Source organism: Typopeltis vanoorti, chromosome 12, assembly GCF_054136105.1.
Source record: "Typopeltis vanoorti isolate ZY-2024b chromosome 12, IOZ_Tvanoo_1.0, whole genome shotgun sequence".
Taxonomy (NCBI): Eukaryota; Metazoa; Arthropoda; class Arachnida; order Uropygi; family Thelyphonidae; genus Typopeltis; species Typopeltis vanoorti.
The window spans coordinates 28,428,251-28,452,899 of NC_143560.1; the positions used below are offsets into that span (position 1 = coordinate 28,428,251).

At 35.2% G+C, this 24,649-nt stretch overlaps 1 protein-coding gene across 1 annotated transcript in view; it reads left to right on the forward strand.

Moving 5' to 3' along the window:
- Positions 1–24,649, forward strand: part of LOC150100648 (plexin-A4-like) — a 707,214-nt gene that overhangs the window by 490,880 nt on the left and 191,685 nt on the right. Inside the window, 2 exon segments of the mRNA XM_090401991.1 lie at positions 4,767–4,909; positions 21,534–21,664. Coding sequence (XP_090258117.1) covers positions 4,767–4,909; positions 21,534–21,664 — 274 coding nt within the window.

Consider the following 24,649-nt stretch of genomic DNA (forward strand, 5'->3'; position numbering starts at 1 on the left):
CTTATAATCAAAAGTGTTCCGTGACTTCGAAAAGGTTAAGAACCACTGGTCTAGACAGTAGACACTAAACAAATATGCCTCTGCAACTTACTGGTGTCAGTTCACCCACATGGTGCAGGTTAAAAGTAGCTAATTAGAATGTATTAATTTGGAAAGGGTTAGAGTAATATTGGTGTTGAGACATTGGTGAAATTACTGAATAAAATAAGTGACAAGTATGATTTATTATGTAATTCATTTTTATAGTACATTCAAAAATTATCAATTATAAATAAATTCTGAAAGCAAAATTTTGTGGGTGTAGATACAAGGCATGTGCATTCCCCCCCTTTTTTTTTTACCAGTGTGCATGTGCACAGCTTAGAGGGAACATTGCCATGAAGGGACATAATTCTCTCCCTGAATGTGTTATACCCCCCCCCCTCCTTTCCTGCTTTGGTGTTACAATATTGTCTTCAGTCAGTTGTGTTTCAATGAAACCAATAATGTTTGTATAACTTATTCTCTTAAATCAAAAACTCATGACTCTTATTTCTAGTGTTCCTGACATTTTTCAGCAGAATAAATATTTGTGCTGTATGTGTTTGTCTTCTTAGTTTCAATTGACCCAACCTACATGTTTCTCTTCCATAGTTATTGCTTCCATCTTAGACAAACCCTGCTATCTTCCTCCTTGGATTATATTCTTTATTTCCAAACAGTGGCCCCTAAATGCACATTCTATAATTATTCCAATGCATATTATTCCTTGTATACAGGTCCTTTGTTCCATTAAATCCAAACTTTTCCATGCCTCTCTTCATGGACATTTCATTTATAAACTATGAATCCAATAATGTTTGTTTATCTCAAGACGGATACCATGTCAGCATACTCACATTCCTATCTTATTGGTTTTCTTGTTTCTTTATTACCAACATTTCTGGCAGACAGTCTTTGTTCATTTTATGAATTATTAAATTACCGTACAAACTTTTAATAATTCACTTTGCACACCATTACTAACCCCACTCATTACTTCCACATTTATATACCTATCATCATTTCATCAACTGCATTCTCACATTTTTGTGGCTCTCACTCTTCAAAGGTTATAAATCTATAGTACATTAATAACTGTGGGTAAGTAAATTTTTTTTTTGTAATTTTATAGCTATTAAGGTGATATTAAAAACAGCAAATTTTAAAAGCCTTGGATTTCTTATGAGGTACCTGCTCATTCTTTTTGCAAGAATAAGAAGGGAAAGAAAGTAAAAAAAATTAAACAATTTAAAGTAGATTTAAGTGTTGGCCACTTAGTTTTTAATATCACTCCCAATAAAATTACTTAATTCACTTTTTTTATTTTAAAAATCTGCTTTAAAAGCCCAAAGTGAATATTTTATTTAATTAGTAATTTTTAACATTTATTTTTGCAAATGAACATCAACTTCAGTTATACCGGAAATGACAAGTGAAATTTTATTATTCAAACAGATTAATACAAAGTTTGTATTAATCTGTGTTAATACAAACACAGATTAATACAAATTCACAATTAATTTGTATTAATTGTGAATTCTTAAATTTACTTGTTTTGTTGCTGTTATTTTAGCGGCATTTCTTTCTTGCAGCCAGGGTACTACTACTTGTAATCACTTACAGTATGACCACAAAAGAAACTATTTCTGATCTTCATTGTTGCTATGCAATTTGTTATATTCATCCATCAGAGCCGTGCCTCTTTTTGTAATGTTGCCAACTCTGATGCATTGAATAAGATCCTTTTTTAACTGGCTGACTCATCTTCTCCATTCCAGCAGCATCCTTGTTCAGGAACAGTGGGAAGTAACCTGCAGAGTGATGAATGTCACAAAGTCTTCCAGTTGCATAGAAATTATGATAGTTGGGTCTCCTGTTGCAAGTGTAGCTTGTTTCATTGGAGTGTCTTCTGTGGACTTCTTCAAAGCTTCAACAGTTTTTCATTTCATTTCAAGAGAAACTTTGTCATCGAAAATAGCAAATGTAGTCGGTTCTTCTGAAAGGTACTAGAGATGCCTAGGTGCAGTGTTTGTGATTGATTCATTTACTTCCTTTACTGGTAAATGTCCTTCAGGAACTGTCATTCCTAGACACACACACACACAACAGATGGAACTTGGAACTAGGCTTTAACATAAAGCCTAATAGTGGATTACACAGATATTCAAGATTTTTTTTTGTGCTCTTTTTTTTTTCATCCGAATTCTTCAGACAAAGAAGGAACAGGAAAGAATCTGGACTGTTCAGGCTCATTATATTTAGCATAAAATTTGTGTTCTTCTACCCAAATAAAGGCAGATCTCCCAGTTTGTCCAAAATTAGATAAGTCACAAAAGCAAGGAATCGTATAAACCTAGAAGTGAAGATTTTTCTATCTCCACTTTTCTATTTCTGTCTTTGCCTTGTTCTTGCTATTTCCAAAATTTTCCCATTCTCTAAATACATCTTCAACTTTGTCCACTTTTGTTTCAGTATTGGAATACCATGAGTTGGCTTAATAATATAACTATAAAAATGGAGAAAAGTTCATGTTAAAAATTATTTATTGTAGAATTTTCACCGTATCAAAGACATGTTCAGTACAGGATTATAGAACAGCAATCGAACAATAGCAGACAATTCTAAAAAGCGCCATCTAAGTAGCTAATGTAAGATAACTAAAATGGTCAATAAGTTCCTAACTTTAAAAAATATATACACAAAAGTAAAGTTAGGGAAAATTAGCAGATTTAAAAAAGTACTGTCTCCCATAAAGGGGATAGACGTAAACCATCAGATCTGTTTAAGTTAGGACAGTGGAGTAAAGTTTCACATTTTGCTGTAAAGACATTCTATGAAGAAACGACTTCTATGAAGGGCTCTTGTCTTGTTCCAATGAACTCCTCTATTTATAGTGCAGATATCATGCTCAGCAAGTCCAGACTGTTCGGGCTCATGATATTTAACATAAGACTTATGTTATTCTAGTTGAATATAGGCTGATCTTCCAGTTTGTCAAAGAATCTGATAACCATCTGGAAAACCTAGAAGGGGAAGCTTATCCTTAGGTGATGCAAGAAAGGTGGAGATTTTTATGATGGGGCAAAAGGCAACTTTTAAAAAGACTCAGTAGTTTTAAAATTTTGCTCTGCATTCAGAAATACCTTGCTCATAAGGGATAGGAATGAGTTATTTCTTCTGCATTGAAAGAGGAAGATATACCATAACTGGTAAATGATTTTTTGATTAAAGAATCCTTAAAACCATTTGATAAAAAGGTGGATTTAATATGTTGTAATTCTTTCTGTTAAAGTTTGTCAAAAAAACATGATGCAAAGGCTTTTGATAGATTACCGCATGATAAATTGATAGTCAAACTAGAGTGGATGGTGTTGGATATTAGATTGGTGCATTGGATTGGAGACTAACTATCTGATAGGTATCAACAAGTTGTGTATGGGGGAACAATATCCAGGAAAAGGAAGGTTTCTAGTGGTGTGCCTCAGTGGTCTGTTTTAGGGCCATTGCTGTTTGACTTATATATTAATGATATTGGTGAAGATTTGGATGGAGATATTCAGTTGTTTGCAGATGATGCAAAGTTGGGACAAACCATGAAGAGTAGAGAAGATGTTGTGGTCTTATAAGAATACTTGAATGAATTGAGTGATTGGGCATGGAAATGGGGATGTGAGTTCAATGTTGCAAAATGTAAGGTTTTAAAATTTGGGAAACAAAAATGAAATACAGAATTTATGCTTGGTGGGGATATATTGTTAGAGGTGGCGGAAATAAGAGATCTTGGGGTGATGGTAGATAAAGACCTGAAATTTAGGGGACACATTGCCAAAATTGTGACGACAACAAAGACTTTTGGGAATGATGCGAAGGACACTGACTTGTAGAAGTAGGGAGATTCTTGTTCCATTGTATAAGGCTTTGATTAGGCCACACATGCACTATTGTGCCCAGATTTGGTCACCTGGTTTTCAGAAGGATGAGATGTTGGAAAGGGTCCAGAGGCGACTGACTAAGGTAGTTTCTAATCTCTGGAATGTAGAGTATGAGGAAAGATTGAGAAGATGCAACTTGCAGAGTCTGGTGGACAGGAGGAAGGGGGGAGATATGATATAGACCTAGAATTTGGTAAGGGGTTGTTATAGGATCAATGCTGGAGAGGTTCTACAGAAAATAGTGGGAGATCAGGGGAGGACCAGGGGTCATCCCTCGAAACTGTATAAAGAGGGTGTGAGTGGGGGAATGAGAAGCAGGGTTTTTTCATGCAGAGTTGTGAATGATTGGAATGCCTTGCCTAAGAATGTAGTGTCTGCAGAGAATTTGAGTGTGTTTAAAGCATGGTATGATGAGCTGTGTGTGTATGATAAAAGGACCTCCTAGATGAGTCTTTGACTCCATGGGGTCTTAGGTAATAATAATAATAAGATTCAGCATGGATATAATGGCCTGTGTGAGTTTTACACCTAAAAAACTGAAAGTGTAAGCTTCCATATGGTTGACAAAGAAATACAAGATCTAAAAATGCTGTTTGGTTATCTATTTTTCTAAGCTGAATTGTATCCTGGGATGCAATTTTCATCTGTGTGAGGCAGTACTTTTCAAATCTAATTTTGATTGTCTTTTATAAAGTCACATTCACTTTCTTGAAAATAGTGACCAGTTATTTTTGTCGGCTTCCTTGTAAATTTAAAAATCAGTATTATTAAATTTATTTGTAAACCTGATAAGTTGTTTTGTCCTTTTTATAGCTTTTGCAGAACTGCAGACTGAAATGACAGATTTAACAAGTGATCTAACAGCTGGTGGAATTCCATTTTTAGATTATCAATCCTATGCAATGAAAGTTCTTTTTCCAAATTCTGACGATCATCCAGTTCTTAGAGAAATGCAGGTAAAATTTACCTTTTAAACAGAAACTTAAAGAATATATGAATCAGTTTTGGTTATAACTTGTTGGTTTCAGTTTAATTTATATTAATTGCTTTTAGTAATTAAATTTTATGAGCTATTCTAATAGAAAATTTTTGTCGCATAATTATGTAATAGTTATGACACAGTTATTTTATATATGACTAGACCACTTTCTGTAATTCTTGCTGTAATATTAAATATCATTATAAATTTTATTAAAAATAACATTCGTTAATGAACTGTTAAGGCTGCTACACATTGTCATGTTCTGTGAAGTTTTATTCTGAGTGATGCATTTAAGTTGCATGACAAGTTTCGGAACAATGGCTTTCTTCCAAATCAGGCTGTTATTTGTCAAGTTTCTTATAGCAAAAAACGACAGAAAAAAAATATACTCATTTTTTCATCTCTCATTCTGTTTTAAGTAATAATTACCATCTTAGATTGGTTTACATTAATAATAATTAAAGAGAAAATGTTTTATTGCTAAAAATATATGGTTGACAAAGAAATACAAGATATAAAAATGCTGTTTGGTTATCTATATTTCTAAGATGAATTGGATCCTGGGATGCAATTCATCTTAGAAAAAGTAAAAACAACAAGGAAATTTATTAGTTGTCAAAATATGAAAAATGCTGTCAATTAAGAGATTTATTTACTAAAGTTGGTTGTAATGTACTGCTGAAGTTTAGAGAGATGTTTTATATTGGTGGATGGACACCCCCAGTACATCTCAGATTCAAGAACTATTATTTTATTTCAGCCAATGTCAAGAAATTACCATCCTCTTCAAATTAGTACACTGATAGTTGCTGATAAAATTGCTATGCTCATCTCAAGATTCATTTTATCCTTTTTTTTTTCTTTTTTTTTTCATCCTGTCCATGGAAGGAAAAGCTTCATATGGCTAACTTGGCATGTTTGTTGAATTGTTGAGAGTGCATGCATGTGCATACCTAGAAGCAGTGCATCTCCTTATAACAGCTATGAAACATCATATACTATATTGATATTTGAATAGATTTTTTTTAATGAAAATAAACTTTAAAGAATAAGAGAGACCAATAAATTAATCTGAAGGCATTTTATTTTCTTTTGGTGATGAACAATCACAAGAAGTTTTAAAGAATAAAAATTCTAAGAGTCAAAACTAGCTAATCAATCATTATCATTAGAAGATATAAATCTAAAGGTATCTTTAAATATTGTTTTAGTGGTTAAAACCAATATTTTGAAGAAAGTAGATTTTTTTGCAAATGGATTGTTAATGTGGTGTGTGTGGTCTAGCCATAAATACTGCTACATCATGAACAGCACATAAACCTTTAATCTATCATTAAATCATTTACAGCTTTCGGCACATACAAACGACATGTATAACAGCACCCAATGTTCGAAATTTCCCCCTTTTGCCTTCACGCATGCATTAAAGTCAACAAGGGCGGCATGTAAAACATCTAATGGAAATGCTGCCACTACTTGCTCCAAATCCATCTTCAGACTGTGATGCTGGGGGCGTTGTTTCTTGCAGACTACTCTCTTGAGCTGTAATCGCAATTTAAAGTCTCGACAGATTCAGATCAAGACTTCCTGACAGCCAATCAGATGGTGATATGTGGTAGGGCATATTCACCTCCAGCCACTGTTGTATGATCCTCACCTTGAGTTCAGGGGCCAAGTCCTGTTGGATGGTCCGCTGCCTACTTTGAAACAAGGTTGGGTGCTTGTTTTTTCACCAAAAAAAAAAAAAACCTCATATTTCTCTACTTATAATAATGCTCAGTAGTCAAGATCTCTCTCTCCTCTCATCATCATCAAATTTCTGATATATAACCTCAAGGGGCGTACAGGATATGATAGTGCTACATGAAAAATTTACATCATTACTAACTTCCTATCTACAATTTTCCTCCAAATCAGTCTTACCTGTCAAGACTCCAACATTATCAGATCTTATATTTGCATCTTCTAAGGCACTTTTTACTGTACCAATCCACCTATATCAGGGGTGTTCAACCCGTCGATTGCAGAGCGATTTTTGGTTGATCTCTTGTGTATTCCTCCTTACTTACAAATTTAATTAAAACTGAAAACATAATATTTTAGTTATCTTTTTTTAATTCGCTTTAAGTGTATTGCTATTGTTTATTTATTTTTCATTAAAATTGTCAAATCAGTAATTTTCTTATAAGTCCGGGTAAATGAATTAATTTGGATCAGTGGAAGTCAAACAGCAAGCAGTGAATACGATTATAAGCAAAGTGTAAAAACTCGATTGTAGCTTAAATATTAAATATTCCAAAGCACATTGCATCGATTTTTTACTTAGGTTAAGTCCCATGTGAATATTATAAAAAAATAAACTTTGTTGGTCTTGGTTTAGTTTGTATTAGATGTTTTTGTAAATAACTCTTTTGAAGCTAACTGTATATACTGCTTTAATAAGAATATGTTAGTGTTAAAAACAAAGGCAATGTTTTTTGCTGCTGAAGCTGTACATGGCAGCATTAGAAAGATTGTTATTGAAACTTGAATGAGAAAGGCTTGCAGGCTCTAAGTATAAACATATCCGAATTCAGTCAGAAAGAGTTCAAACAACTTTCCAATGGCCAGCAACTTACAATCAAAAGAAAGTGGAGAAGAACAAAAAGTGTGCCGAACTTGAAACTTAAGATGAAAGACTCATACTGATTCTTTGGGGGTTGCCAAACTTCATGCAAGGTCTCAGAGGAGGCCTAATAAAAAGGGACTGAAGTAAGCAGAAGGGGGTCCTGGTTCCAGAATTGCTATCAGAGAGGAGGCTGCCTGGTCCAGGAGTCGCCGTCAGAGAGACTGCCCAGATCCACATTACTTGAGAGAGGAGCTTCTCGGTTCGAGACGTCGCTAGAGAGAGACTACTTCTAGGCTGCAGACAAGGTTTCAAATTGCCGAAACGAAGAGTTCCGATTGCCGAAGAAAAGTTTCCAGGCCAGGTTAATGTCAGGCATTCACCAGAGTGTTGCATTTTCATTACAATTTGATGAATCAAACGACTTCACTGATATTGCTCAGTTCATGGTATTTATTCGCAGTATTTCAAGATTATTCAAGTAAAGAAGAACTTTTGAAAACTATACCATTATTGGGAAGGACTAGGGGAGAAGACATTTTTTTGGCATTTGATGAATTTGTGGAACAACACAAACTTCCGCTTTTTAAACTTGTGTCTGTTACAATTGATGGTGCTCCTGCAATGATAGCTAATAAATCAATCTTCATTTCATTATGTAAAAACTATGACAAATATCCAGATTTTTTAACGTACCACTGTATTATTCACCTACAAGTACTGTGTAGTAAAAGATTAAACACAAAAGATGTTTTGGATATTACATTTAAAATTGTAAATTCTGTTAGAGGAAAAGCTCTGCAACGGCAGTTATTTAAATTACAGGCAGATGATGATAGGGGACTTCTGTTGTATAATAATGTTCGCTGGCTCAGCAGAGGTCAATTTTTAGAAAGATTTCGTGTATTAATTAACAATATAAAAATTTTCATGATGAAAAAGGAGATATTTATCCACAAATGAGTGATAAAAGATGGTTGTTACACTTATCATTTTTAGCAGATTTCTGTACGAAATTAAGCAATTTAAATTTAGAGTTACAAGGTAGAGATTTAAAAAATTGAATTGATATGTTAAGTTCAAGAAAAACTTTCCAACAATACTTACTTTTATTAAAGAAAAATATAAATGACTGCGAATTTAGACATCTCCCATATTTATTAAAATTTTTTGATCAAAATCTAGAAATGCTTCACTATGATTTAAAAGAATTTATTTGTGAAATAGAATTAGTTGAGGAAGAAATAAATTCAAGATTTAAAGATTTTAATAAAACTGAAATGATTGTATCTTCTATCAATAATCCATTTCAAGAAAACTTGAACATCACAGAAATTTCAAATAAAATTAGTGGGCTGTTTGATATAAGCCAAGCTGAAGTAGAACTTGAGATAATAAACATTCAGAATAGTTTACATTTAAAATCAATAAACAATGAAGTGATTTGGAAGTATGCACATGAAAAATTCCCAATCTTAATTAGATCCGCTTTTTCAAATATGACCATCATAAAAAATCAATTAAGAAACTAAATTACAAATGATCATTTGGATGATTGTCTGCGATTGGCCACTTCTTCATATTGACTTCTTCTTCTTGTTCTTCTACAACTTCTCCCACTTAAGTGGGGTCACTGTTTGCTATGAGTCTCCTCCACACCTTCCTGTCTTGGGCTGTCACCACATCCAAGCTCTTCATCTTCAAATCCTCTTCTACCAGCTCCCTCCATCTCTTCTTTGGCCGCCCACGCTTCCGCCTTCCTTGCACATCCATCTGCATGACCCTTCTTCCCACATATTCGTCCTCCCTCCTCATCACATGACCAAACCATCTCAACCTTGCCTCCTGTATTTTCGCTCCTAAGTTCGTAACTTTCACTGTTCCCCTGACATAGTCATTTCTCAGATGATCCTTTCTGGTCACACCGCACATCCACCTAAGCATTCTCATCTCTGCTACTTCCATCCTGCTGATGTTATTTTTCCTCAGGGCCACAGTTTCTATAGCATATGTCATAGCTGGCCTCACTACTGTCCTATAAATTTTGCCTTTCAGATTGATCGGCACCCTCTTATCGCATAACACTCCAGCCATCTCCCTCCAGTTCCTCCAACCCGCTTGTATCCTGCATCCCACTTCCTTCTCAGCTCCTCCATCTTCTTCCACTGTTGAACCTAAGTATCTAAAGTCTCTCACCTTCCTGATAACATTTCCTTCCAGCTCCAGATCTGTCTCCTGGCCACCGCCCACTGCGCAACACATATACTCTGTCTTACTTCTGCTCAGTCTCATACCTCTCTCTTCCAGTACTTTTCTCCATCTTTCCAGTTTAGTTTCCGCTTCTTCTCTTGAATCTACACACAGCAAGATGTCATCTGCGTACAACATTGTCCAAGGTGCATCTTCTCTCACCTCCTCTGTTACCACCTCCATCACAATATTAAACAGAAATGGACTTAATGCTGACCCTTGATGCAAGCCAACTGTTACTTGAAAACTTTCTGTCTGTCCCAAACAGGTCCGAACACTTGTCTTCACATTTCTGTACATTTCCTGCACCAACCTGACATATTTCTCCGGCACCTTCTTCTCCCTCAGACACCTCCAGACTTCTTGCCTTGGCACTCTATCGTATGCTTTCTCCAGATCAATAAATACCAGATGTAGCTCCCTTTGTTTCTCTCGATATTTTTCCATCATCTGTCGTAACCCAAAGATAGCATCTGTTGTTGATCTACCAGGCATGAAGCCAAATTGTTCCTTTGCAATCTCCACCTCCTCCCTCAATCTACCATCAAGAACCCTTTCTAGGATCTTCATTGTGTGGGACATCAACTTTATTCCTCTGTAATTTTTACAGTCTTGTGCATCCCCTTTACCCTTGTAGATGGGAACAAGAGTACTCTCCCTCCATTCCTCGGGTATATTTTCCTGTTGGCAAACTTTCATGAACAGGTCCCACAGCAGGTCAATTCCCTCTTCCCCCAGTGCCTTCCATGCCTCCACTGGAATTCTGTCGGGGCCCACCGCTTTTCCATTCCTCATCCTCTTCATGGCCTCCATCACTTCCATTCTACTGATGTTCTGCACCATCCCCACAGAAGGCTGCCCATCTCCTCTGTGAGTCCTTGAATTTTCCTCATTCAAAAGTCCCTCAAAGTATATTTTCCATCTGTTTCTTATGTCCACATCCCTCCATAATACTCTTCCTTCAGCATCTTTGATCTGCCTCACATGTAAGATGTCCTTAGCTGCTTTATTTCTACATTTTGCTAGTTGGTAAATTTTTCTCTGTCCTTCCTTTGTTTCTAATTTCATATTGACTTGACTATGAAAATATTGCGAGGTAAACAATGCCAAATTTCACATTAACTTTTTTTTTTTTAATCAACCAGAATCAATCTGTGTTTTTTCTAACTTTGGTTTTCCAAAATAGAGAAATAAATATTTTATTCCAATATATATATATATATATATTTTTTTTTTTATTAAAATAATTAAAAGTGATAAATAAATTTTTAAATACACAAAGTTTTTAGTTGTTGTTTATTTGTGTGTAATCAGATATCTGGTTGGGGGAACGTTATCTATATAAGAGAGCAGATCGCCGATTAACTTATATATAAGAGAGTAAATCGGTGAATAACTTTTTATAGAAAAGTAGCTCACATAGTAAAAAAAAGGTTGAACACCACTGACCTATATCTTGGTCTTCCTTTGGGTCTTTTTCCTGCCAACCTGGCAGAGAACACTTGTTTTGCTAATCTTTCCTCTCCCAAGTGACCATATCACCTGAGAGTAGCTCTGCTAACACATTCCTGATGCTGACAATGTCAATTTCTTTCATAATATTCTGCTAATATCCTAATATTTAATATGATATTGCCATTGATGCCATCTATTCATGCCACTAATCTTTCTCAGGACTCTCATATCTGTGGTCTCTAGTCTTTGGCCAAGTGTTTTACTTCTGACCCACCTCTCAGATCCATAAGTTAAAATTGGCTTGAATACTGTCTTGCGTATACAGCTAAATTAGCGTTTTGGCTAATTTCTCTCTTATTTCATTCAAATGTATTCATTTGACTTCCTACAATACCAGTTTTGTTGATTCTGTTGTCTATTTCCATATTTAATTTACCACCTTCACTAAAAATCATGCCTAAGTAGCTGAAATGTTTTACTTGTTCTATAGGTTCTCCATTCATAATACAGTTGACATTTTCAATGTTTCTGCCTATTTTCATTGTCTTTGTCTTTTTAATGCTGACGTTCATACGAGATCCACCACAACAGTTATTCAATTTAGTCAGGGAATCTTGCAGACTTGTAGTGGGTTTATTGAAGTATAACATCATCTGCATAAAGCAAAGAGCTGACATTAACATCTCAGCCTTAATACCATTTTTCTTCATCCTTCATAATGTGATCCATATAGATAATGAGGGGATAATAACAGAGGGGATAATGTACATCTTTGTCTGACACCAGATTTAAAATTAAACCACCTTTCTGTACTTCGATTCTAACTGCTGACTTACAACTCAGTAAAGACTAAGTATAGTTTGATATAATGTCCCATTGACATTAGCCATATAACTGTAGCATTTTAAATAGCTTCTCTCTTGGCACCTTGTCATATGCCCTTTCCAGATCTACAAACTTGAATACAGATCTTTGTTATATTCCCATGATTTCTCACCTATCTGTCGTAAAGTGAAAATCTGATCTTGACAACCTCTATTTGGCCTGAATTCAGCTTCTTCTTCACCAAGCTTCCCTTTCACAATTCTTCTCAACCGTTTCTCAAGTATACTTGCCATGAACACTTGCGATCTTACCATGAACACTCAGTAGAGAAATACCTCTGTAATTCTCACATTCAGTTTTATTTCCCTTTATATATATATATAGGTACCTTGAGAGCTCTGCTCCAATCATTTGAAATTCGTCCCCCTTTTCAAGCCCTCTGGAGTATGCAGTGCAGTCACTGTAAGACTTTTATACCTCCATACTCTAGCATTTCTGGTCAAATATCATATACTCCTGCTTACTTTCCACATTTCAGGCCTTTGATAGCTTTTTCTACTTCAAGTATGGATATGTATTCCTGACTGCATGCTTGATCAATGTTTTTTACCACTGAGCTATCATCGCTGCTTGTTTCATTTAGCAATTTTTTTAAGTAATAATCCATACATCAAGGATATCTTTTTCACCAGTTATCATCTGTAATTCCTTTTACAGCATTCTTTCCTCAATTTCTGAGTTTCTTTAACAAACTCCTGAATATCTTGCCACTTCTTGATATTTATTTTCTATGTTCTTACCAAAGTCCTCCCATGACTGTTTAGCTAGTTTTACACAGTGTTTAGCTTTCTTTCATTTGGATGTTTCTTTAACTTCCTGTGTCCACCACCTAGTTCTGATTTTTCTATTCTTGCAGACAACCTCACCACATTCCTCTCTGGCTGAATTAATCAATAATTTCTTCAAGATTTACCAATGAACCTCCAAGGTTTGGTTCCTGTTCTCAAACTGTTTCATTTTTTCTTGAATAATGTTTGTGTATTTTAGTCTACATTTCACATCCGAGAGCTGCTCAACTTTTATTTGCTTTAAACTTTCTTACATGTTCTTATTTTCATTATGAAATGCAATTTTATCCTGCTCAAGACTAAATGGTGATCACTTCCAATTTCAAGTTCTCTGTACACTCTTTGTTCTGCACCAGTGAGAAAACATCACTATCAGCAATAATATAGTCAATGAGACTTTTCTTATTCTTTGCCTCTTCTCTCTCTATGTGAATTTGTGCACATTTTTATGTTGGAACATTGTATTAGTAATAACCAGTTCATGTCCTGAGCAGAAATCCAACAGGTATTTGCCATTATTATTAGCTTTGCTCTTTTCTCCAAATTTTCCCAAAATATTTTTGTCTGACAATAATTTCCTACTCTGCAATTTAGATCCCCAACAAGCACCAACTTTTCCTTTTTCATTGTCAGTTGCTTTCTCTAAAACCTTAAAAAAAATTACTCCACTTCTACCTTCTGTGGGACCATGGGCACAAATAGGTCTCATCGTCCAGTTCCCATTCTCATATTTGCCCACATTACCCTTCTTGAGACTGCCTGCCATTCAAGAAAATTATCCTCGTATTTAGTGTTGAATACTATGGCTACTATTTCTTTTCCTTGAAAGTCATTGCCTGAATATAACATTTTGTATTTATTGCTCAGAAAGATCTCATCAGTTTTTTCCTTTTTTTGTTTCAGTCACCTTTATTATGTCGATCTGGTACTTATCCAATTCCTCAGCTAGCTCCATTTCTTTGCCATTCAGGCTTCTTATGTTGATAGTACCGATCTTGAACTCTGGTGATGTTGAGTTGGTGTGGGTTTTAGGATTTGTTCCAGTAGCTGACTTTTCGCTGTTTGTCCTGGTTCCCTGGCGAAAACAACAGGGGCCTTGTTTAACCAGGCTACTTCCCAGCTGGCATGAAATTCTGTCATGTTGTACCATCATTTCATATTTTGGTTTAAGCCAATAAGAATACAATTTGGTCGGCTAAATCCCAAATTGCCAGCCCATCCTCATTCGTTCGGTATCCAGGTAGATACCTAGCAGGGTGCACCACGTGAAGGTGAGGATTGGACATTCGATCAGAAGCCGTGATCAGTTCTCCACATTCCTTTAAAGGCTATGTGGAGGTCTCCTCTCAGTTATAACTTTGTCCCTTAAGCATCCCCTCTCCTATCTTGCTGACTCTAAACCTTTCCTGCATAATCATGTCACTTCTGTACATCTTCAGCTTCAAAAAAAAATTGGCATCCTTTTCACTCAAGACAGTAGTTCTCTTCTGATCAGTTACTTACCCTGTATAAATCCTAAATGCAGCAATTCTTGGAATTCTGTTCTCATTTGTGAATGGTGCACCTAAGAGCTCCCTAAAAATTCTTGATGTGCTTCAGAAAGGTGGTTGAGTTGATTAATGACATCTCTCATACAGACTCTTCAGTCACTCATGTAGCAGATAAGTTTCTACATTGTCTCTCTTATTCGGATATTTCCGTGGTTGCTGTTCAGAATCCATTATGCCTCCCATTTCTGCCAGATCTACAAGAACCATATCAGCTATTCAACTTCCATTTTTACAAGCAACTGTATACCCACTGAACCTGCTAATTCTAATTGTCTTTTACCCTCTCCCCCAAATGAAGTTTTTCCAAATGACTATAACTTCTAGCCTCCGTTTAGGAAAGTATCAACAAATTACTTTGCTCTTCACTCTTGTCCAGACATAGCATTTATTTGCTATAGGCCCTACTGTCTCTCATGTGGAAGTAATAATAAATAATAATTATAATAACAAAATACCAAACCTCACTTACTCTTTTTGGGCAGAAACTCAAATTTCGCCTTCCCCCAGCACTGTTCATCTCAACCTTCCAAACTACACTCTTTAACTCCTTTCAACCCAAGGGTCGAAATATATATGTATATATGAAATATATCTGCTCTGACATACCTTGCCAGAGAGCACCCAACCTGGAATCGCACAACTTGGACCTTCTTTGATTGAAAATCTCTCTTCCCACTTAGTCAAATTGAGTTACTGTCAGCCACTCTGAACTTTTTAATTTCCTCTCCTTAAAATTTGATTTTATCCATTCCCACTTTCCTAACAACAAAATCATCCTCCTAGGACAGTGGTGGCAAACCTTTTTATGTGTGCATGCCAAAAATTTACAAATCAAGTTGATGACATGTTTAGTAGGGGAAAAATTAATAGAAAATCTATTAATTAATTTATAATAATATATAATATTTTATAAATAATTATTTATAATTTTATTTATAATATTTATTTATATATAAATTTATAATATTATTCAGTGTAAAACTGATTATTGTATTATTAAATTGATTTTAATGTTGGTTTAAAAAAAAAATAATATAAAACGGTAGTGAGAAAAATATTTATGCATTGTAACTCACCATAGAAGTTGGCTGAGCAGGGGAAGCTCAGCTTGTCAGCGAAATTCTTACCGTATTTGCTTGAATGTAACTTGCCCTCGCGTATAACTCGTACCCCTAATTTTACTTTGTGGAAAAAGACATAAAAAAGTTTTGCATATTGCCTCGCACACGAAAAATGTTTTAACATGTTCACGTCGATGCGATAGTAACTCGCTCCCCCTCGGTTAAAAACATGCCCTCCTCAAAGTCATTATGCTGCAGGTGCAAGAAAAAAACAAGTGTAGTTTTATTGTATCCCTGAATAAGGCACAGAGACTTTTGCAGTCTGTGTAATATATTTCTCAACAGATAGTGTGATTTAGTAGTTAGCGCCATTTTTATTCCAGCTGTCTCTAATTGCACTATATATTGTCCCCCTCCCACAGAAACTATGCTGTACGGATTCAAGTCAACAACTGTGTTTCAGTGCAACCATATGGTGCACTGAAACACAGTATCTAACTAAAATCTCTTGTCCAATTTTTCAATTATATGAAATAAATGTTTGTTTTATTGAATTTGAAATTCCCTATGTCATTATGACAGATCACAAAGACTAACTTCAAATAAAATTCTTCCACGAATTGAAACATGCCATATAATTACGATGCCCATACATCCTTTATTTAAGAGGACAGTCCTTTATTTCACTGCTCTCTCCTTTAGACTTTTTTTTTCTAAAATGGCCATTTTGTTCTTTATTTTTTGAATTGAAATAATAAATTGAATATTAATGTCAACATATTTAAAGATGCAATTCATAAATTTTACCAAACTTGCTTTGATTATTTAAATAACTGGGACAGCTCTTTCATGGAAATGGAAGTATTTGAATGGGCCCTACTACGAGAAATCCCTCTGGGGGGAGAAGATCGAGGAAAGTGTTTTCCAGTCACTGGAACTGAAATATAAATGACGGCGAACTATTTGATGAAGTTTCATGTATTAAAAGTTATGTCACCAGTGAAAAGATCGAGGAATGGCGACAAAATGACGTAGTAGGGTTGAATATTTTAAATATTTCACAGATAAACATGTATCTTCTAAAGTCATTTTAAAAATCATTGAATTTTGCTTATGTCTCCCTGGATCTAATGTCCCCACTGAACAAGTATTTTCATTAGTGAAAAATATGTGAACAGTGAAAAAAACCCAATTAAAAATCGAAACATTGAAAGCATGCATTTAGTCCAAATGGAACTTTGACATGAATTGAATACAGTTTTATGAATTTTTAAAACACAAACCTGATTTATTAAAAAAAGTTCATTCTTGTATAAAGTATCAAAATTAAATTTTTTAAGTAATAATATGATTGTTTAAAATGCTATGCATATGCTTATATTTTACAATAAACATTATAAACTTTTCAGTTTTGGTGAAACAAATAAACGCAGCCTGTGTTTTTTTTTTTATTTATTTATTATGAAAGATTTTTCTTTCATAATAAATTCATAATATTATTTTGATTTGTCCTTTATTTTCTCCGAAAAAATATGGTCACTATACATATAATGCGTGTGTGAGTTCGCCTGCCAGCTCAACCCAAACAAGCAGGAATAAAATTCAACTAAGGGTTGAAACTTTATGTGAGTTGAGCCTGCCGGTAATGAGAAGTTCCGTCAGAACAATAAGCGACACCCCGTTGTGAATGCGTTAAAACTAGGAAATATATAGTGAATGTTGTTTTGACAGTTTCAGATGTTATGAAATTCGATTGAAGAGAATTAGCATTTCAACTCAATGCTTGTCGGTTGCCTGTCTTTGGGTTGCGTGATCTTTTGTTAATACCACACCAGTCATATGCACATCTTCATAGCTGCTCTCTCGTGTAAAACAAAATTCTCTCACCAGCTCTCTTCCATATATCAATGAACTACTTCAATTGACCTCCAGCCCAATGCACAGTTGTGCAGATGACAGCACATTGCACTCCTCGCTTTCATTTGATAAATCTTACTCTACACAACTCACCTCAACCACCACTCCCCTCAATTCTGATCTCCAAGCCATTCTCCAATGGGGTTCAAATAATGGTAGTAAAACCCATTTCTGTATTTGAGTGTTATTTTTGATAACACTCAAATTTCCAGACAAGATGAGATTTCTCTTTTTAGAATCACCCTGGCTTTAACACATCACGTGTTAACCATTGCATCCTTAGCTTTGAAAAAACTAGGATTTCTCTTTCGCTTAAGATGTTACTTCACCTCTGAACAGTTGTTAACCTTATACCAATCACAAATCTGCCAAGCTATTGAATACTGCTCTCTCACATTTGGAGTTGGCCCTCTAAGAGATTTTTTCATAATGCTTGACTCAATAGAGAAGAGAGCAATTAGATTGATTAATGATCCATCTCTTACTAACTCACTTCTCCCACTTTCACACAAGCATTTGGTTTCTGCAATATGTGTATTCTATAAATATTTCCATAGCAAACATTCATCTGAAATAGCATCAATAATTCTCCCACTCAGTACTAAGTTTATTGGAACACGTGCAGCTGCCACCCAACATCCTTTCACAGTACACCTTGAATCCCACAGAACAAGTTTCTTTTCCTCCTCCTTCATCCCAGCTACTGCTGTATTGTGGAACAGTGTTTCCTAAGGAATACAATATGCAGGCTTTTGAATCAAACCTGAACAAGTTTCTCCTTTCCCATAGATGGTACAAACGTACTATAGGTTGATTAACCAACCTCTTGTGTATGGGCTCAACATAAAAAAAACTTCTAATGGCATCATTCCAACTAAACCTTTGTCTTTCTCTAGGTCATTGTGGCATCAAATAGGTGTTTGATTCCACAATGACATCAAACACCTGTTTTGCTGACCTTTCCCTTCACATTCTATTTAATTAACTGTAGATTAATTCTCACATGTCCCTGAATTCTAATGATGGCAAGTTTCCTAATACCTTCATCTGTTACTCCTTAAATTTTTCTCATTACTATGATACCTGGGATCTCTAGTATTTGATTGACTGTTTTATTTTCAATCGAGCCCTCAGATCCATAATTTAAAATTAGCTTGAACACTGCCAATAATAGAAAAATATGGCAAACTAAATATGGAAATAGACCACAGAATAAGTAAAGCTGATATACTGGGTGGTTGACTGAATAAATTTATGTGGAGTAAGAGTTATTCCCAGCTAGTTGAACTATTTTTCTTGTTCTGTAGGTTCCCCAATGAACTTGATGTTTTCTGCGTTTCTGTTTATTTTCATAGTCTTTGTCTTTTATTGCTGATTTTCATACCAAATTTGTCACTTAAATTCCCTAGAATTTAAGAGGATGGCATCATCTGCATAAAGTAAAGATCTGATTGGATTAACATATCCAATTTTGATTTGGTATGAGGTTTTATGTTACTTTTTTTTTTTCATAATGTGATCCATATAGATGATGGTTGACAGTGGCAATAGTCTTACATCTGATTTTACATTTCTCTTGTCTTAGATTTTACATTAAAAAAAAAACATCTTTGTATGCCTCCTAATTTCAACTGCTGAGTATTGTTCCATGTTTGCACCATATAACTGTATTGTTTTGAATAGATAATTTCTCTTGCCATGTTGTCATATGTGCTTTCCATATGTACAGAACTTAAATTCATATCCTAATTATATAAATTAAGCGGATATTAAATCCAACATTATTTCAAAGCCGAATACAGAAACTATAAGAGTTTCGTGCCGAATATGTTGTCATTGTGTGCTTTCCATATCTACAGAACTTAAATTTATATCCTAGTTATATAAATTAAGTGGATATTAAATCCAACATTATTTCAAAGCCGAATACAGAAACTTTAAAAGTTTCGGCGAAATTTTACCAGAGAGCTTAACGGGAATACACTCACGACCATACTACAAATTGCCCCAGCCAAACAATAGGAAGCACGACCTCTAATATGCATCCATATATTCGCCTCCTATTGTTTGTTTGATAAGGTTTCACTAGCCTGACAGCTGTTTCAAACTTATTGGTCTTCATCAGGTTTTCTTAGGTGTGGCTGGAGCAATTTGTAGTACGGTGGCGAGTGTATTTCCGTTAAGCTCTCTGGTTAAACTTCGGCAAAACTTTTATAGTTTCTGTATTCGGCTTAAAGAGCCTTTTGGCTCTTTATTTTAGTAAATATTTTAGTGAATAGGTTACACACCGACCTACAGTTCACTTACGGAAAATACATCTCTCCTACGCTTCGAGTTCCTTGTACTGAGAGTTTTTGCTCTTAGGTTTCTGCCTAGTCTCTGATGAAAACCAATGAGTTTGAAACAGCTGTCAGGCTAGTGAAACCTTATCAAACAAACAATAGGAGACGAATATACAGGTGCTTACTAGTGATCGTGCTTCCTATCGTTTTGCTGGTGCAGTGAGTGTATTCCCGTTAAGCTCTCTGGTCAGACTTCGCCGAAACTTTTATAGTTTCTAAGTATATTCAGCCCGAAACTCATATAGTTTCTGTATTCGGCTTTGAAATAATGTTGGATTTAATATCCACTTAATTTGTATAATTTTGCATTGCTGAAGTGAAGCCTTTTGGCTCTTTATTTTAGTAAATATCCTAGTTATTTTATTCCAGTGATTTCTCACTGTTTAAAGGGAAAAACTGATTTTAACTGATTTTCTCTTCTACTTCTGTGTTTGAATATTTCTGGTCAGTTATGTCTCCTGCTTCCTACCCACATTTTAGGTTTTTGATGGCTCTCTACATTCCAATGGTATCTCCCTAACTGTAGTTCAAAAGTCATAATCCAGAATTGACACCTGTCCTGTATCATATCTACAGCTGACATCTCTCCAATACATGGAACCAATTCTATATTTGTCCTTCATTTCCCCCCCCCTCCAAAAAAAGGGGAGATAACAGTCTGGTTATTGCAAAATATCTTAGCATATTTTCATTGAAACCAGGAAAGAGAACCGCTTAAAGTTGTGGTCATTAAAGGCACAAAGGTTTTTCTTTGTGACCATAACTTGATGTTGCCATTTGGATAGATGAAAGGCAAAAATTCACATGTTGGGATAAGACACTGAAAAAGTTGGAGTGGTTTTCAGAACTTGATAAGGAGTGAAGATTGAAATGAGGTAAGAAAATGTTTGAGCCAGAGTAGTTCAAAAAAAAGGAGAGAATTGCACCTGTAGAATATCTGATTGCATATATGTTCAAATACCACCTTTGAACTGCATGCTGTATGATTCTATTTTGCACAGATGGTTACAATGAACAGTAGTTATCATATCTGTAAGTTGATTCTTTAGGAATGGGAGGTTGTGTCTGAATGTTTCTTTTAGGTCCCATGTGTATTGATGCATTGATGTTTTTTGTAGTTTTATAATCTTTTGCAACATTGTATTGTTATTCATGACTTTGGAGATGAGTTATGAAGGTTGAGAGATGTTTAGTGTAATGTGACAGACTCACAGATACATCACCCATAGACAGAACCTTAACTCTCTTGGCAATAGCATACCATTGATAATACCTCCCCTCCCAACCTCCTTATAATACTCAGACTTCCTCCAGGAATAGTAGTTGATGTGATTATGTTAACTATTTGATCCCAAGTACTGTGTGTGTCTGCTGTGCTTCAGAATCATATTAAAGAGAATATTAAAGAGAATTCCATTTTCTCAAATCAAAAATGTCATTATCTGAATTTATCACAGATTGTTTAAGCTATCAAGATTGCTTTAAAAAAAAAAGCAGTAATCCTTTGTGTGATACTTAACCTCTAATGCAAAGTTGCCTCCATTTTTTAGTTATCTTTGCCTATACATGTTATGAAGATAATTACTTGTTATAATGAATGTTTTCATTGTCTTTTCATCTTTTATAATGTGCTTAAGCATAAAAAAAATAAACTTTTAGATTTAAGTTATTATAACATTGTCTCAGCATATCAAGGAAATAAAGATGCATAAAAATATATTAAATTTCCATATAATTAATTGCAGTTGGATCCTCTAAAGAAGCCATATATTGAGAAAGGACTCAGATTATTTGGACAGCTAATTATGAATAAAATATTTCTTTTGCTATTTATTCGCACCCTTGAGGCAAATAGATACTTTTCAATGCGGGACAGGTAAGTGTCTAGTTTGTGTTTGAAGTATATAATGCATGATATATTATTCTAGAAGCAACTAAAATGAATTTGTTAATATCTTTTAAGAATACTTTTGTCTGCTTTACAAAATTATAAATAGGGTAGGGAGAGCTTATTTTCAAATAATCAGGTAAATTTTTAATTTACCTGATTAAGAATTTACTTGAAAAGAGGATACTTCACAATTGCTTGTTATAGTTTCTTCTAACTTCACTGATGCATTTTGCTCCTATTTTGCAAACTCAGAAATGAGCAGCTTTCTGAACTTTCAGTCAGCTGCAGTCATTGTATGCTGAGGAAGTTTACTGAGAATTTCTGTCTAACATCATCAAATTTCTAATATGTACCCTCAATGGGTGTACAACATGGAGATTTTACATTATTACAAACATCTTATTGATGTTTGTAATAATGTAAAATTACACCAGCTTTCCTTTCTGTTTCCACATTTAATATGCCACCTTCACTAAAAATTTTGCCTAAAAAGTTGAAATAATGGTATTTTTCAAAAAAACTGCATCATGTACTAAATATTAATTACAATAACTTAATTAATATTTCTGATATTTTGCTAAGGTCAAATTGCCATAATCAGGTATACAAAACAAACTAAAATGTACAAATAAGCACCTAGGTAAATGAGGCATGAGCATAGCAATCAAAGGCAAGTCTGGAGTCCTAAATTTATAGTGCCCTCTAGTAGGTCGAATGGGTGTTTTCAGCTGTTTCGCTAAACTTCTGAGGATGAATGCTTCCCAGATTTGAGGCAGTTTTGCACTCAAATTGTTAAGGCTAAGGAGATTCTAAGAATAAGTCTCTTGTATTGATATTTGCTGTAGTGAAGTAAGATGACCTTTTTTTCCCTGCATCCTGAGTGGCCATAGTGGCAGAACCAGGTGTAATACTTGCGCTTGATGGTTCTAATGTTGACTCTCCTGCCTGTGTAGCCATAGTAGGACAGGTTACAACTGCATGAAACCTAATAAATGTTCAGGAACTGTGACCAGTCTTTGGTGGAGTGGATAAGGGATGACAAGTTTTTATGTGGTTTGTAAGTTGTAATGCTATATTATGAGCAGTTTCCAAAAAATAAGGTAACTTTTTTTTTTCCTTAATGATGATGAAAGGGAATGAGATAAAACATGGTGGACAGATAGACCTGTTAATAATGTTCAAAAATACCACCATTGCAGTGTGGCACTACTGTTGCCTCACTGCTAATTCCAGTTGCAAGATGGCAGGTATCATGTGAGTGTGGTACAAAGCAGGTGTCCATAAAGTTTTTCATTTTTTGCAAGCAAAAGGGGGGGGGGCTTCACCAAGTCCAAGTGACATTTACTGTGAACTGGTTGCTGTGTATGGCAAAAATGTGATATCAAAGAAATGGATGTGTTTTTGGTGCAATGAATTTAAAGTGGACCATGGTTTCATCGAAGATCGACATCAAGCAGGGGCCTTCATGAGCAAGACAGAAGGCAACATTTCATGCATTAAGGGCATCATTCTTGAAAACCAGCAAGGAAGTTCCACAAGAACAGTGGACTTACTCATAAGTATTACTTATGAGTAAGTCCACTGTTCACCAAATTGTTCATGGTGTCCTTGGCTTTCAAAAGGTGTTCTCCTGCTGGGTGCCCTGACAGTTGTCAGAGGAGCACAAGGCAACATGCATGGGGATGTGTCTGAAGAATCTGTTGTGATACAGTGACAAACGCTAGGCTTTTCTTGCTCACCTAGTCACAGGAAAGAAATGTGGGTTCATCCCTTTACCCAGAGTGCAAACAAGACTCCATGACCTGGAAACATCCACAGTCTCCTGTGTGCAAAAAATTCAAAACTGTTCCCACTGTTTGAAAAGTCATGACCACAGTGTTCTTCTGGGATCACCAAGGCATTTCTTGCCAAAGGGAGGAACAATCAATGCATAGCATTACTGTGAAACATTGGACAAACTGAAAGCCAACATTTGATGCAAATGACCAGGACACTGTGCATATCACTCATGAGCGGTTATGCTGTAATCATCAGGAAACTCTGCCGCATCCCTCCCCCTGCCCCCAAGAAACACCTTTCCGGAAGGCATTACACTATGGATGAGGAAGTTTATCAGGCAGTGCCATGTTGGCTATTGGGTATGGCATAGACTTCTTCAGTACTCATATTGATGAACTGATCAATTGTTTAGACAAATATATCGATAAATGTGGAGACTTTGTGGAGAAGTAGTGCATGTTCACTTATTTCTTGATATATAATTTCGACTTCCTATTATTAAACATCCTCAGCGAAGAAAAAAAAAGTGTTCCCTTTTCAGAAACCCATCGTATTACTTATTTATTTATTTATTTTGGATTTTTGCTAGTTTTCAGATGTACCACCAGTGTATACATGGGATGGTGATAGAATTATAGTCTCCTTTCTGTGATGGCAGCGGGATGTAATTATGGGAGTTTAATATTTATGTAGTAGGGATTGTTGCCATTGATTAAAAAGGTTGTGAGAATGTGATCAAGTTCAGTGCTGAAGGCGTTGCTATCAGAACTAGTTAATTTTTCACAGATATACAAAGTTTTAATAATCACATATTGTTGAAGGAGGATAGGGAATGTTGGTGAATGTATCTACCAGTGTTATGTGTAGGTTTTCTCTAAACAGAGAATGCCAAGTATCTGTTGGGTTGGTTAACATGTAATCACCTACTTCCATTATCTGGGAAGAGGAGACTGTTGTTTTTCTATCTCTATGATGAACTGGATTTGGGGATGTTGTTTATTTAGATGTGTTTAAAAAAAAGAAGTGTCTAGAGCAATAGGTCTTAACCTGGGAGGTAGTGAATACTGTGAATACTGAAGGGGCAGTAAGCGTTATAATACTACTAATATAATAAAAGCAAAAAATTCCATATTTAATCTAGCATCCCTATTTATACTGTATTTTTGACAACACTGTTCAGAATATTGTATG